We start from the raw sequence: 14,413 nt of genomic DNA on the forward strand, positions 1-14,413 counted from the left end.
TTTGTTACCAGAAGGTTCGATTGGCATGCAAGTATTATGGAGGCACTTCGTGAACACAAATGGGTATTCCTGGAGGGATGACGATGATCTTTTCACATGGCACTATTGGGGATATTTGGAGAACCAGCATTTGAGGCTAACTGCAGAATAATTCTACTTCTGTCAATGCACATTTTGCTTAAGGACCACAAAGATAAGGAGAGAGAAACTAGAACTTGCATGGAGGCTATTCGACTGTCCTTTTTTCCTTGCTTTATTTGCAAATGGAAAAGAAGAGAAAATGACTAGCCCCTGCCAGGCACTGTACAGTGGCTTGTAGAGTACGTATGAGGGCTGCCTGAAAAGTTCTCGGCCTCACCCAGAGGTCGCAGCGCTACTCGCAGTTTGTCCCCATTACGTTGGTATAAGTGTTAGTAGATGCAACGTGAAACGGCAAGTCATTCCAGGCAGCAGTTGACTGTAGGCAGTCATTTGATGCATTTTGCATATGGTGTTGAAAATGAGAAAAAAAAATCGAGAATCGTGCAGTGATTAAATTCTTCATAAAAGAAGCTTTAATACCAACAAAATTAATTTGTGGCTAGTAAATGCATATGGCAGCTTCTTCACCTTCAGTTACCACTGTAAAGAAATGAGCGTTAAGAGTTTAAACATGGCTGTAAAAGAGTCCAAGATGATGGATGCGAAGGAGGTTCAAAAAGTGCAAGTACACCAGAAATCAGTGCATTTTATGATTTTGGAAGATCAGCATATAAAGATGCAGGAAACAGCTAATGCTCGAGGGAGATCAAAGGAACCTATTTGTCAAATCTTGCACCAGGAATTGGACAGAAAGATCGCAAAAAGTGGGTGCCGAGTGTGCTCACTGCAGATCACAAATGCATTCATATGACACTTTCCAAAAAGTGCTTGGTGCATTTTAAGAAAAGGAGAAATGCACTTTGCACCAATATGTACAAGTGGATGAAACATGGATTCACCACTACACACCAAATCCATCAGCAGTCTATGCAGTGGATAGAAGCCGGTTCTTCAGCACCAAAGAAGGCAAGGACAATGCCATCGGCAGGAAAGATCATGGTGTAGGTGTTTTGGGATGCAAAAGGAATTTTATTAACTGACTATTTTGAAAAAGGTAACATCATGTCTGCAGAATGCAACTTTCAACTTCTACAAAACTGTGCATAGCATTCATGATAACAGACCTGGCTTGAAAAAGAAATCACTTTCCATCAGGACAATGCACCTGCCCACAAGTATCTTGGCAATGAGGAAACTGAGGGATTTGCACTATGAAGTGCTGGAGGATCCATCCTATTCCCCAGATTTGGCTTCCTTGGACTTCCATCTATTCTCTAAACTGAAGAAATTCCTTGCTGCTCCAATAAGAAGCCGCTGAGGCTTTATATGGGTACTTTGCAGCATTTTTGGAGGAGTATAACAGAGATGGGATAGTGACAATGGAACACCACTGGATGAAATATATTAATATCAGAGGAGATTATGTAGAAAAATAAAAATTCTCTGAAAACATAAATTGTGTTACTATCAAGTTGGAAACTTTTTTGGCTGCCTTTGTATGAAGATGGAGATATACTAGCTAGGTTTGAGCCTTCTGAGTGTATAAAGTATTAATGCACAATATTTTGGTGGTAAATTATAATGTCATCTACACAATGCTTTTTTTTTGCATCAGACTCTGTACATGTGCTTCAAACTTCCAACAGCACAACAAAGGAACACATTTCGCACACTCTTGTTTTGTTAAAAATGAACGATACACGTCAAAGTGCACAGCTTACTGTTCTTGGTGGGTGCTCATGCATATTTTGATGGACAAAATGCGTGTGATCAAGCTGTTTACTAAATCAATGTTTTTAGCTGTATTCTCTTGAGTGTTACTGCCCATATATGCACTAATGCAAGAGAAAGACCCACAACAGCAGTATAAGTGTAAAAGCTTACTAGCTCTGCAGGGAATGAAGTGACTGAAAAAACATTGGTGGGATGACAAATTATCCAGATCATTAAGGGAGACAAAAATTATAATGGGGGAAGGAAAGGAAAACAAAGAAAATAGTGACACACATACTTGGGGAAAGGAATGGGATTAGAAGTCATCTGGTAAAATGTCATTACTAAACTTGGTTTAAGAACCATGAAAGCCGGCTGTATATATTGAAGAGACCTAGAAACACCAGAAAGTTTCAGATATATAATAGTCAGAAAGAGATTTTTGAAACCAGATTTTAAACTGCGTAACTTTACCGGGGCATATAATTTATTGGTTATAAATTGCACATTAAAACTGAGGAAATCACAGGGAGAGAGGAATTAAGAATATGAGAACTGAATAACTAAATAAACTGAAAGACAAGCATTGAAAGAGGATCATTAACTACAAATGACTGAAATGGAAAATGATGCCAATGGGTAGTTATGAGAGATGGTATAGTGAAGGCAGCCAAGGAACAACTACGCAAAGAGATAAGGCTCACTACAGTGTGTTAACTGTAACTTGGCCACTTGGCTCTGTAGTCCACAATCTGCAGAAACATGATGGCTTTGGTCACTAGTTGGTTGCAGCCACAATCACCTACCTCACACACAGTACAGTACGAGGAAGTCCTTGTTGTCTGCTGCATTACTAACTGTTGCTTCATAACCTGGGTTGTGAGTGACTGAATCCACTTTCCCTTCTTCCCTTTCTTTCCCCACATCCTCCCTGATGAAGGAACATTTATTTCGAAAGCTAGGAATGTAAATTTTCGGTTCTGCTTTTTGTGTATCTATCGGCTGTACTGAGCTGAGGTAAGTACTGGCTAGCTCCTCTATCTCTTTGTTAGTATTTGTTTCGCATTACTAACATTTTCACTTTGTTTTTCATATCATTTCCTTTCCTTGTGATAAGTGTATGCAGTTGTAGTTTTGGTCTTTATTAAACATGTCAATACGCAAGTATATTTCAGTTTCAATTCCAAACCACATGTAAACAACTTTTACCTTTATGCATGACTTTTACTTTAGCTGAAGTATAAGTCAGCACTGTGGGAGGCAGAAGGGGCTTGTTCCCCGGCATGGCATCTCACGCTGTAGCAGTCTATGTGGAGGCTAGGCTTGCTTCTTCCAATCCTCACAATGCTCTCTGGAAATTGGTCAACTTACGAATACACTTCTCAGATTTACTACCCGATAACATTGTGCATGCCCCACAATATTTCACTAAAGCAAATGGTGGTAGCTACTGTCCACACTGCTGCAACATGTGATAATTGCTGCAGAAGCATCAAAATTTAACGGAGGCACAAGGAGGAATCATGCAAGTGTCGGGAAGCACTAACAGTTGGATGAAAGTAGTGTTCACGGTGGCCCCCAGTGGGAGCCCAAGACAGGTCTTCCACGTGTGTGCTGAGGGCAAAGATGGTGCTGGTGAATGCTGTTGTAGTTGAAAGCTGAATTACCTTACAGTTAACATGCTGCAGAAATCTTTGGATATCACAAGATACAGAATTTAATTGACAAAAGGAAAAAATATAAAACTGCAGAAATGAAGCAAGTTAAAGTTAAAACAGGCATCTAAAAAATATGTGAATGGCAGAAAGGGCAAACTGGTGAAACAGGAAGGGCTAGAAGTATGCAAGAACACAGAAAATATTGATGTTGCCTACAGGGAAATTAAAGAAATGTTTGCAGAAATGAGGAGTGTCTGTGTAAATATTAACAGCCACCCAGTACTAAGCAAATAAGGGGAAAAGATTAATTACTTGACCATTTCAACTAGCAATAGGTCATCTTCACACTGTCAACTGTTTAAAAAGAGGAGGCAAAGAATCACCATAGAGTTCATAAAAACTGTACCAATTATTTCCTTGTTTCTGTGTCCACATCATCATGTGCTCATGGGTCACTCCTCCCATCCCATCTCACCATCCTTTCTACAAATTCTGTAATTTGAAAATTATTTTAAAAAATACTGTGACATTACTCTATTGAACGTAAGTATAAAATCAACTGAAGCATCTGCTTCTTTTGTGAATAAAAACACATATAAATACACAAAGGCAGGATTTCACTCCACCTATAAAACCTGTTTCACCACTCAAAATACATCCCCTTACACAGAAGTTGTGTTACCAATTTTTGTACTGTAGAGCAAAAGTGCCCTGCATGTTACTTGCCTTATTCTTGACTTTAATTAAATGAGTCATCACATTTATAAAGAGAGTTAACACACATTCAAAAATATTAAACAAATAGATTTTGTAGAAATCAGCACAAAGATTATGTGGTGGAGAATTAATACTGAAAACTATCTCAGTTTTAAGTGTAACTGTATTGTTTCCCATTGGAAAATTGTAAATTTTTTGTAAGGCATATATATATGGATTCCTTATTATCTTGTCAGACAACAACAAGCCATTAACAGTGTGTAGTGTTTTCAATGTAGATTTTCTGTAGGATTGTAATAGGATAAATGATTTGGCAACCTTCCTGTAACTTGATCTCAGTGCCAAACTTTGAACACACTGACTGCCACGGGGCTGCCAGCAGCCACAGCACAGCCTCATGCCTGATGCCATGTGCCTGCCAGCAGTCGTAGCAGAGCTCATGCCTAATGTCATGGCCTACCAATGAAACATCCATGACTGTGGAGATGGAAGTTAACATGTTAAAACGTGTATGAACGTACATAGACTAACTCTGATAATGTTTTCTCTAATAAAGCTCAAAGCAAGAAAATAATTGTATATTGAGGAACAAATGCTCTCTCTGATCATAACGCACAGTTAGTATAAGTGAGACAGTGCCTTAGAGTATAGATTCCCCTCAAAGTAAATCAGTGAGAATAGTTAATGACTCCAGGACAAACACTGGGATAAAATTTATAGTAAACCAAATGCTGACAGAAAGACTATTTCATGAGAACTTTATATTATCATTCGAAAACAGCTTTCTTCATAGACTAATCACAAAGGACATTAAACAGTCCTGTACGATGCCATAGACCACTAGAGAAATTAAAGTATACAGTGAAAGGAAAAGAGAATTGTATCTGTCGGCAAGAACAAGTAACGACCCTGCAATAATTGCACATTACGAAAAACTACAAAAAATTACCTGCAAAAATTATAACACATTAAAAAACTTGCACATTATGGCAAAAATCTGTAATTCCCTCAACAGACTTAAGTTCACATGGAATATAGTGAAATGCGAGAAAGGCCACCAGGCCACAGAACAGGACATCATCAACAGTGTCTTAAATGGAAGGGCTATTATCGATCAGTCAAAGGTAGAACTTTAGTACCAAACGCTTAGTGATGGACGTTTCACTGCTTGGCCAAGCACACGGTACCAGGTGTGAGGCTGCTGGTGGCCACATGGCAGTCAACATGCTGATAAACATTTCCTAAATGAGATAAAAGATTAAGTCAAACAGTTTAAAAGAAAACTCAAAGCAGTACGTCAGAAAAGCAACTCACATAAAAATCAACAATGCAGGAAACGTTAGTTACTGTAAGATAACATGCTAAGTTCTCCTACATTGTTGATATTCCTACACGGAGTTCACATAAGTCTCCTGAAATTTAAAAAATTATTAATTTTCTCAAAAATAAAATCTGATCTGTATTTGGTGGTGGTGTCAACAGAGTAATAAAGACATTTTATTACATAAAAGAGTACTGTCTTGTCTGAAATATGTAATTCACAACAAACTCACGTCAATATTCCATAGAAATTGAAATATGTCATTGTTAAACTCCTCTATACAAAAGGCGATAGGAGAGATGTCGATAACTACTGACCCGTTTCATTGCTGACATCATTTTCAAAAATTTTTGAGGTGATGCACCCTGGAAAAGTATCCACCCTGAACAACAATAATATCCTCAGTAAATCACAGTTTGGATTCCAGACGAGTTGCTCAAGTGAGAATGCCACTGAAGACATTACCTCTTCAAATTTTACAAGCATTGGTTGGTATTTTCTGTGACCTAAGACATTTGACTGTGGAATCACAATTTCATCAGAGATAAATGAAGGTTTTATGGAACTGATGGTATAGTAAACCAGTAGGTAATGTCATATTCAACCGAAAGTATGCAGAAAGTTGTGCTTAATAATTCAGTCAATGTATGCAGGAAAGGCTTTTTGAATGGGAAATAATCACTTCTAGGGTTCCACAAGACTCATAATACACACCAAGCAGAATTATTTCTTTTTGAAGATGATATTGGTATTTTAATCAATCCAAATATACAGGGTTAGTCAGGAGGAAAGGTACATGCTTTTTGGGGTGATAGTATAAGTGATAATACTGAATAAAAATCTTCATATGGACTTATGCCCAACTCCGAATGGTTTCTGGGATAGAAGACATTTAATATTCATTGTTATTTATTTTCTGTACTATCAAACTTACTTTACAATGTATGACAGTAGGGTAGAGCAAGTTAAGACGAACAGTTTGATACAGGATACTTGTGGTCTATGTAGTCGGGAAACTACCTCAAATTGACCTACAAAAACTTAGTAGGCTACAGCGTATGCACATCGAGCAAGTTTTTCAACATTCTTGCACTCTCTTCACACAAACCACTAGTTCTAGATAAAAAAATGAATATGACCTTTTCTGTAGGAAATTATAGTTTAATTTTGTACTGCAAAATGTTTTCGCTGGAGGATGCGGTTTTCAAGTTATTAAGAAAAACCTACAAAAGTGATATTAAAAGTGTTCTATCTCGGAATCCATACGTCCATATGAAGTTTTTTGTTCAGAATCACCAATACTGTCACCCCTCAAAGCATGTACCTTTCCTCCTGACTCATGAAGTATATAAAGCAACAGAGATACGGTAATGATAATCTTAAAAGTATAAGGGATGATGAAAAAGTTCCTGTCAGAGCATTGTTGCAGTGTATATGCAACACAGCATGAATCTAATGTGGGTATACAACCACTGATGTGTAGGCATGAAACCTGAACATTATCATCAAATGCCTCCAAACAGGACCAACATGCTGTTATTCTGTACTTGGCTGCTGAATGATAAACACCGGTAGACACTCATGTGTAAGGATCAGCAAAACTGTCAAAAATCAGTGTTGTGGAATGGCTTGCCAAGTTCCATGCTGATCAGAATTCGACACAGGATGCCGGTCAATCTGGGAGGCCAGCTCCATCCGTGATGCCACCTCAAGTGGGAGAAACTTGAGCACCCACCCTATAGTCCTGATCTCCCCACGCATTTATCATGCCTTCAGTACATCTTTAAAAGAGGCCTTGAAGGTCCAAAGATACTGATGCTGGATGGTACGGTCTTCGAACGGAAACTTTTTAATCCCCTTGTATATTATTTCAGAGTAGTTTTCTGTACATAGGCTCCCCCAGTTTCAAAAAGACACAACATGTTCAATTCTTCACATCTAGAGGCACAACAACAATAAATGTAAGAAATGACAAGCAAATTAAAACTAGGACAGAAACTTCAAAATTCTTAGATAATTATTATTAATGATAATTAGAAAAAATATATATTTTTGAACTCCTGAAACAATTCAATCCAGCCACATTTTCACTTTGAATCATTGCAAATACTGGGGAGAGATAAATCAATAAGTTAACATATTTTGCATATTTCCTCCAAACAATATTACATGGAATAATTTTCTGGAGTAACTCATCTTAATTGCTCAAAATGTATTGTAAGAATATGTGTTCACCCACAATCATCTTGTAGACACCTGTTTAAGGAGTTGGGTATTTTGACTACTGCTTCACAGTACTTTATTCCCTCATGACGCTGCTTGCAGATAACACACTATGGTTCAAACGGAACAAGGATGTACAAAATTAACATACTGGTATCAGAAGGAAGTGTGGCTTTCGTTATTCAACTTTAAGGTTGTTTTTACCACAAAACAGGGCGCACAGCACTGCTACAAAAAATTTTGATCACTTACCCAATGATATTAAATGCTTGACAGATAAAGTTAAATTTGAAAACTAAATGAACAAGTTTCTCTTTCTCAGCTCCTCCTATTCTGTAGAAGACTTTCTATTTATGTAATACATAAAAAGTGGTAAATAGGACTTACTAATTCACATTTGTACTTTTTCTTAAAAAAATAAAAATAAAAACTTAAATGTTCAGCATGTAGCAATGTTTACATATGGTTGTTTTAATATGCAGGTAAACTGAACTACTCCATATCATGATTAATCCTACAAATGATCCATGTAAAACTAATGAACATTTCTTTTTACTGTATGTTCTGAAAGAAGTTTCGAAGATGCATGGTCTCCACAAGTGTTGCTCCTCCTGTTTACATCACACAATTCAAGTATATCTTCTACAGATGAACATTCCTCCTTCTTCTCCACAGGTGAACTTAAAGTGTAAAAGCTAATTTACAGTATTTACTCTGTAGAGCCATACTATGTGACAATGTATGCAAATTAAAAGTATGACAAAAAGGAACTAAGTTAATGCGTAGCATTGCCATTTTTAGTTCATTGCAGATGCAGTTCTCAGTAACTCAACAATGGACTAGGAAATAATCTGGGGGTTAATACCGTTTGCAGGCATCTAAAAATGTTCACATTGTAGAGAGACATTCCATTATAACAAACATTTTATGTGTTGTGTTTATGTCACCTTACACTTTTTTTGTTTTTCATGTCTGCAGGCAAATTTTACATATCATTAAGTGTTTTTATTGTAATAGCATATTCTTTATACATGCAAACCTTACACGTTCTCTGTACCAAACAAATAATTTCCTGTGTTAAGCTATATCAAACTGGACACCAGAAACTGTCCATGCATTTTTATTGAAATTATCATTATTTTAAAAGTCTAATCTGGCAATAGGTACTTAAATACTGTGCAAAATAAAATGATCTATCCAATTTCATAAGAAATGCATTCACGAGACACTATTTTCCTCTTTTTATTTTGTACCAAAACTTCATGCAAAATACAAAAAAGTCAAACACCGTGTACAGAAAAAGACGCAGATATGACACAGGCTGTGACACATTCATTGCTGTCGCTCTTTCCTGTAACCTACTTTAACATAATTTGCATATCATGTAAGTATTGCTAACACACAAAATGTTCCATTTCATACACAATCTGAAGTATTCCAGTTTCATGTAACAATACATACCTGAGTTTAAAAAATGACATTTTAACATGGGCACTACTGTTAAACCTACAACAGAAACTGCTGCCAATATTTCAAATCCAAATAAAATGCAAAATACTGCAAACAGGTAACAAGATTGACACATAAGTGGAACAGACTGGTATTGTAACGCAGACAGATTACTATATTCAATGAGCACAAACACACATATGAAACTAGGAAACTGCCAAGGAGCATAAGCACTTTTTTTCGCTTTGAAACTGCTGAGGAACTCAGAACATAAAAAGTCTAAGAAAATGCAGAGCTCAACTTACAAAGTTGCTTATTCATGCATGTATCATTGCAAATTATTCCTTCTGACAAAAACAAAGTACTTTTACAAAAGCAACTGCTGCTGTTTTTCAGAGAACAGTCGATGTAACAGAGCAGCAGAGCTAAAACTTATTCTCAAATGTGAAAGTCTTGCAAACTAGCAGTCTCTTCAATCACATACTTATTTAGTTCACCCTGAAATATATATATATATATATATATATATTTTTTTTTTTTTTTTTTTAACAAGCAAAACGGGGCTTAGGTTTTCATTATTTGACCACTCTGTAATGAATATGTACACATTATCACTCATAATAATAATAATAATAATAATAATAATGAAATTAATCTGGAATTTGAAGCCTACAATTATGATTATGTACCATACATTTGTTCCCCTTTAACATAAAATTAATTCTTGTCGAGTGTGAACATATACGTTTTCTTAAAAGGGCAACAGTGGAAATAGTATGAAGTCTGAACAGTCTTGTCTGGCTAAACCAACTCATTATATAATATAAAATGTCAATATTTATAGAGTACCATCTACATCACAATACAGAATAAATGAACACAGGGAACAGAAACAACGCTCTAGGAATGGTAAAATCTACCCTTCACTTTAATTATCTCTCAGTCTTTTCATTTAACAAAGCCTGCTTTCTTCTTGCAGGATTAAATTTTAAATATTCTTACAATTGTACATTACGAAACAATAAGAGCATCAGTATCTGACAAAATTTAAGTGGAGGTTGATACAAAACATGTATGCAGATACCAGGCACTTCGTGAATTTTAAAACTTTTTTTTTTTTTTTTTTTTTTTACATTTGGCCTATAACATATTAATGGATCTTGGACACACATAAATGGCTGTACATTTTTGATCAAAGAAACACATCAAATATCAGTAACACAAGTATTTCTTTCCAGTTCAAATAATGAGCCAGGTTATCAAAATTCATTTGATGACATCCTTCATAATTGATTAAACAGGTTTAAAAACACACTAGTAGTAGTGAGATTAAATAAGTGTTTAAACGAGTTTTCAACAACATTATGTAAATACAAGAAGAAGCATAGGACTGTCATTTTTAATTCTTCTTTACTAACATGTCAGTCTTTGTCCAAGAGGGACTGTTTGTTACATGGTTTCAGTAGCAAAATCTGAGTGCACATTTATATAAGGACTTAAAAGACCATCTTGTTCTTATTTATTTGCCCAATCTTTGATTTCAAAAGTAGTTGTTAAACAAAACTGAAGTGGAAGCCGCAATTATTATACAGTTTATTCTAGGCCTATGCATGGTAAACTATAAAAACTTATGATGAAATCTGAAGAACAAAGAATTCATATGGATTGGTTGGGGCAAGAAATAAGATTATCGTAGCAGTAGACAACACTAAAGTAGAATCAGCTAAAGTAAAAATCCGAAAGCTTGTTTGTCACTATGGGTGTCATCAAAAATGTGTTATTTTGACTCAAAACCGATTTTAACCAAGCAAGTGAGACTACAATGACGATAACATGTCTATACAGTAAAATATATATTACATTATATTCAACTTTCATTCTTAATTTTGTGTAAGCAGAATTCAGGAAACAATAAGTTATTGTGACTGTTTTCAAGGACTTTTCTTTTCCAACCATTACAGTATGTGACATATCATTCTTAACTCACTATCCTCAAGTTAATGCCTGTAGACAGCATGAACAAAACTTAAGTTAATGGCATATACAGTTCAGCCTTAACTGAGTGCTACGTTAACCTGAACTGTAAGAAACTTGAGAGAGAAGGGAAGACAAAGGTATGGAGGCTATTATTATTTTTTTCCCATAAAATTACTCACAACACTGATGTACAGTACATCGAGACGGACTTCCACAGTTACTGTGTCATTCTGTTTCTTTACTGGGCGAACAAGCTTATCGTAACTGGCAAGTAGATGTCCACGTAAACAGATGCTTGGGTAAGCTTCACACATCAGCAACTCTGAAAAATGAAGATTTCATTCTATAATCATTTGTTGGAACATACATCCAGCAAGTACACAATTGTTTGAATCTCTTAGGTTAAATTGTTTGGATCTTTTTAATTTTTTGTTTTCTGCTCCTTCATTGCACAACCTGGATTAACATTGTACCCTATGAGATTACGTTCTCTACAGCACTATCTTTAAGGAACTGCCACAATAATTTAAGGCAGTTACTACTTTAGGTAACACTATGCAACTTGAAAACAGCTGTTTTTCTTTTTCACATAATCTTTCTCTCTGGCTTTAAGTTAAAATTTCTATATCTATTTTCTGTACTATTTTGTTGTAAGAAGTAGCATGTTTTGCTCTATTTGTTCCTTTAATCTACAGCTAATAAATTTAAGCTGAATGCTCATCACAATAATTACTTTCATCTCTAAGTTCCACAAATTTATAGTTCTATTGAGAATATTTGCATGCATTCCTCCAAAGCAATTTACTGATATTGTTATGCACACCTGCAAAATCCATGAGGTTCAAGCCATATGAGTGATACCCTTTCTGATAGATGTAAAAGAAAAACCGGAGAAATTTCTTGGCAAGTGATTCAAAATTTAATGATATTTACTTTGGTAGCATACTGTTCAGTGAACAGTGAGAAGTAATTCTGCAGCCAGTTAAGTAACCAAATGCTTAGGCACTTCGACAACTGATATAACATACATCACAGTTGAATCAATATGATATTAAGCAAAATAATTATATGGTATTGTCCCTTTATTGTTGGGCATAAATCTGACCAAGCTATAGTATTCCAAAATTATTTGCTACACTCTCTTGCATATTTGTAACTTATTTCTGCTTCCTGTGAAAACTGTCTGTAATAGTTTGCAAAAGCATGTTTGCAGCACATTTTAATTATACCATTTCCCAGTGTGTATTGCAGCATACAAATAAATTCTTGCAGTGGATCATTACTTAATACTGACCCAGCAAATAAAAATTTTTCTCCCCCGACACCCTTCTCAAGACCCTTTCTTCCTGTGATATATTGACTGAACCACACTCTTGAATTCAGAGAATTATCATTTCATAGCACACTAATTCTTGGTTCAATTATATCCCACACAAACACACACACACATATATATATAATGTTATAGGCCTTTGTTTAGAGCTCATCGGATTCCATTTTTTGCAGTAAACTACAGTAATACACCTTCGTTCCTGTTTATCGTTGGGTGGGCAGCACCAACTGCAAACTGCACAAACGGGTCAGCTTGTACTTTTAAAATAAGTTTTAACAAGATAAACACATTTTGGTGGTTGCAGGTCTGCATTCTTCCATTTGCTCCTGTTAAATTTTGTAAAGATTTAAAAGCATTATTCAACTTATTTCTCGCAGTTCCTTCATAACAGTCAATCACTAGTGGCTTGAGATAAAAGAAAACTGATTGTTATTCAATCGTGAGGGCTCCAGCTGCGTAGCTTACAGACGAATCACTCATATTGTTACACTGGCTGGACTGTGCATATTTCAAGAACTTAAGGCACATTCTATGACCATTACTACCAGATTTCTGCAAACTGTTCACAGCTTGCAATAAAACACCTATGGGATGACGTCCACATATAGTGTTTCCATATTTCTTCAAATATGCAGTAAAGGCTTGTGGATCTAGCGACTCAATAATGTCCATTCCCATTTTGTCTAAATATGTTATTGCTTGAAATATGTCACCCCAGCTGCGATCGTAGTACGTGTATCTGAAGCGATGTCCCCAATGGCAGAAATCAGACGATATCACAAATAAGTTTTGTGGATCTGCTAAATACTGCGAGAAAATACTGCCGTAGACAGACTCTTTGTCAGGCGTAAGTGAGCCAACTAATACTGGCACAATTGTAAAAGAATCTTTATAATCCTCCATTACTTTTGCAACGTAAGGAAGATGCATTTCTATACTGTGTTCGCCTTCGTCTACAGACATGTCCATCCACTCAAAATGTCCTGTAGCGTCAAGATCAGCATTTACTTTCACATCAACTCGCAAGTCATATAAGGGCGTACAGTACTTGGTCGCAGTAGAAAGTGCACATCCACCGAGACGCACATGATGGGATGGTCCCAATATAAAAATCCGTCTCACTACGACGGCACTGACTTGCCGGTACGCAAAACCGCTACAGGCCCCACTGTATTGATATCCGGCGTGAGGTGCTATTATTGCTCGAGCAGGTCCATGTGTCAAATCCGCTGCATTCAGCCAATTATCCAACTGCTTTCTCAATTCTTCTGGTGAATCGGAGTACCAGCTTCCTCCATGAGTCGCTCGCCTGACTGACATTTTTAGATATACCCTAACCTCTCTTACGGACGCTGTAGTTTCAGTTATCTGACATACACGTCAACTAATTCACACGATGAATGCGAAAAAGCGCTAAGACTGAACTGAAAGCTAATAACAAACGAATATATCATCAAACTTTGTTTGTTAACGGCATGCCTACATCAGACGCCGTTGCCAGAGATGTTTATTGGCGAAGATGTTTTACTACATTGATTTTATCAAGAGTCGCTGATTAAAGACATACAAAATTATTACTCCACAAAAATGTCTGTGGATTACTAGCACCAATTATACTGCAAAATATCAGAACTTCATGGTCTTCAACTAATAAACTCTTTGAATCAATACACTACTATACTGCAAGAGAAGGAAAATAATCAGTGCAAACAGTTTACTTCCGTCATTGTCCTACAATGAGTGACAGCTGACGAGTGACGTGTCATTTCGACACACGGTTGCAATATTTTCATGTTGTCAGCTCAATTAAGAAACAGTGGAAACTGTGAGTACAACTCCAGAAGTTGCAATTATTGTGAGTCATCACGTACAGTATTTCCACCAACGTTTGAAAAATGAGTCCATTTAGCAGTTTGGGATCTTTTTTTAATTTTATTTGGG

At 36.2% G+C, this 14,413-nt stretch overlaps 2 protein-coding genes across 4 annotated transcripts in view; both read right to left on the reverse strand.

Annotated features, from left to right (window-relative positions):
- The window catches only part of LOC124616757 (acetylcholine receptor subunit alpha-like), a 279,424-nt gene that overhangs the window by 133,623 nt on the left and 131,388 nt on the right, over positions 1-14,413 (reverse strand). For 2 of the 3 annotated variants that reach the window (XM_047145142.1, XM_047145139.1), the window contains exon 2: positions 11,319-11,461. In XM_047145142.1, coding sequence (XP_047001098.1) covers positions 11,319-11,461 — 143 coding nt within the window. Of the gene's footprint in view, positions 1-11,318; positions 11,462-11,962; positions 12,099-14,413 lie in introns of those variants that run through there. The other variant, XM_047145140.1, reaches the window with a different exon arrangement.
- LOC124616758 (protein MEMO1) lies at positions 12,891-13,980 on the reverse strand. Its single transcript, XM_047145143.1, has one exon. It carries the CDS (start codon positions 13,790-13,792, stop codon positions 12,902-12,904), a length of 891 nt encoding a protein of 296 aa, XP_047001099.1. The 5' UTR covers positions 13,793-13,980; the 3' UTR covers positions 12,891-12,901.

Source organism: Schistocerca americana, chromosome 5, assembly GCF_021461395.2.
Source record: "Schistocerca americana isolate TAMUIC-IGC-003095 chromosome 5, iqSchAmer2.1, whole genome shotgun sequence".
Taxonomy (NCBI): Eukaryota; Metazoa; Arthropoda; class Insecta; order Orthoptera; family Acrididae; genus Schistocerca; species Schistocerca americana.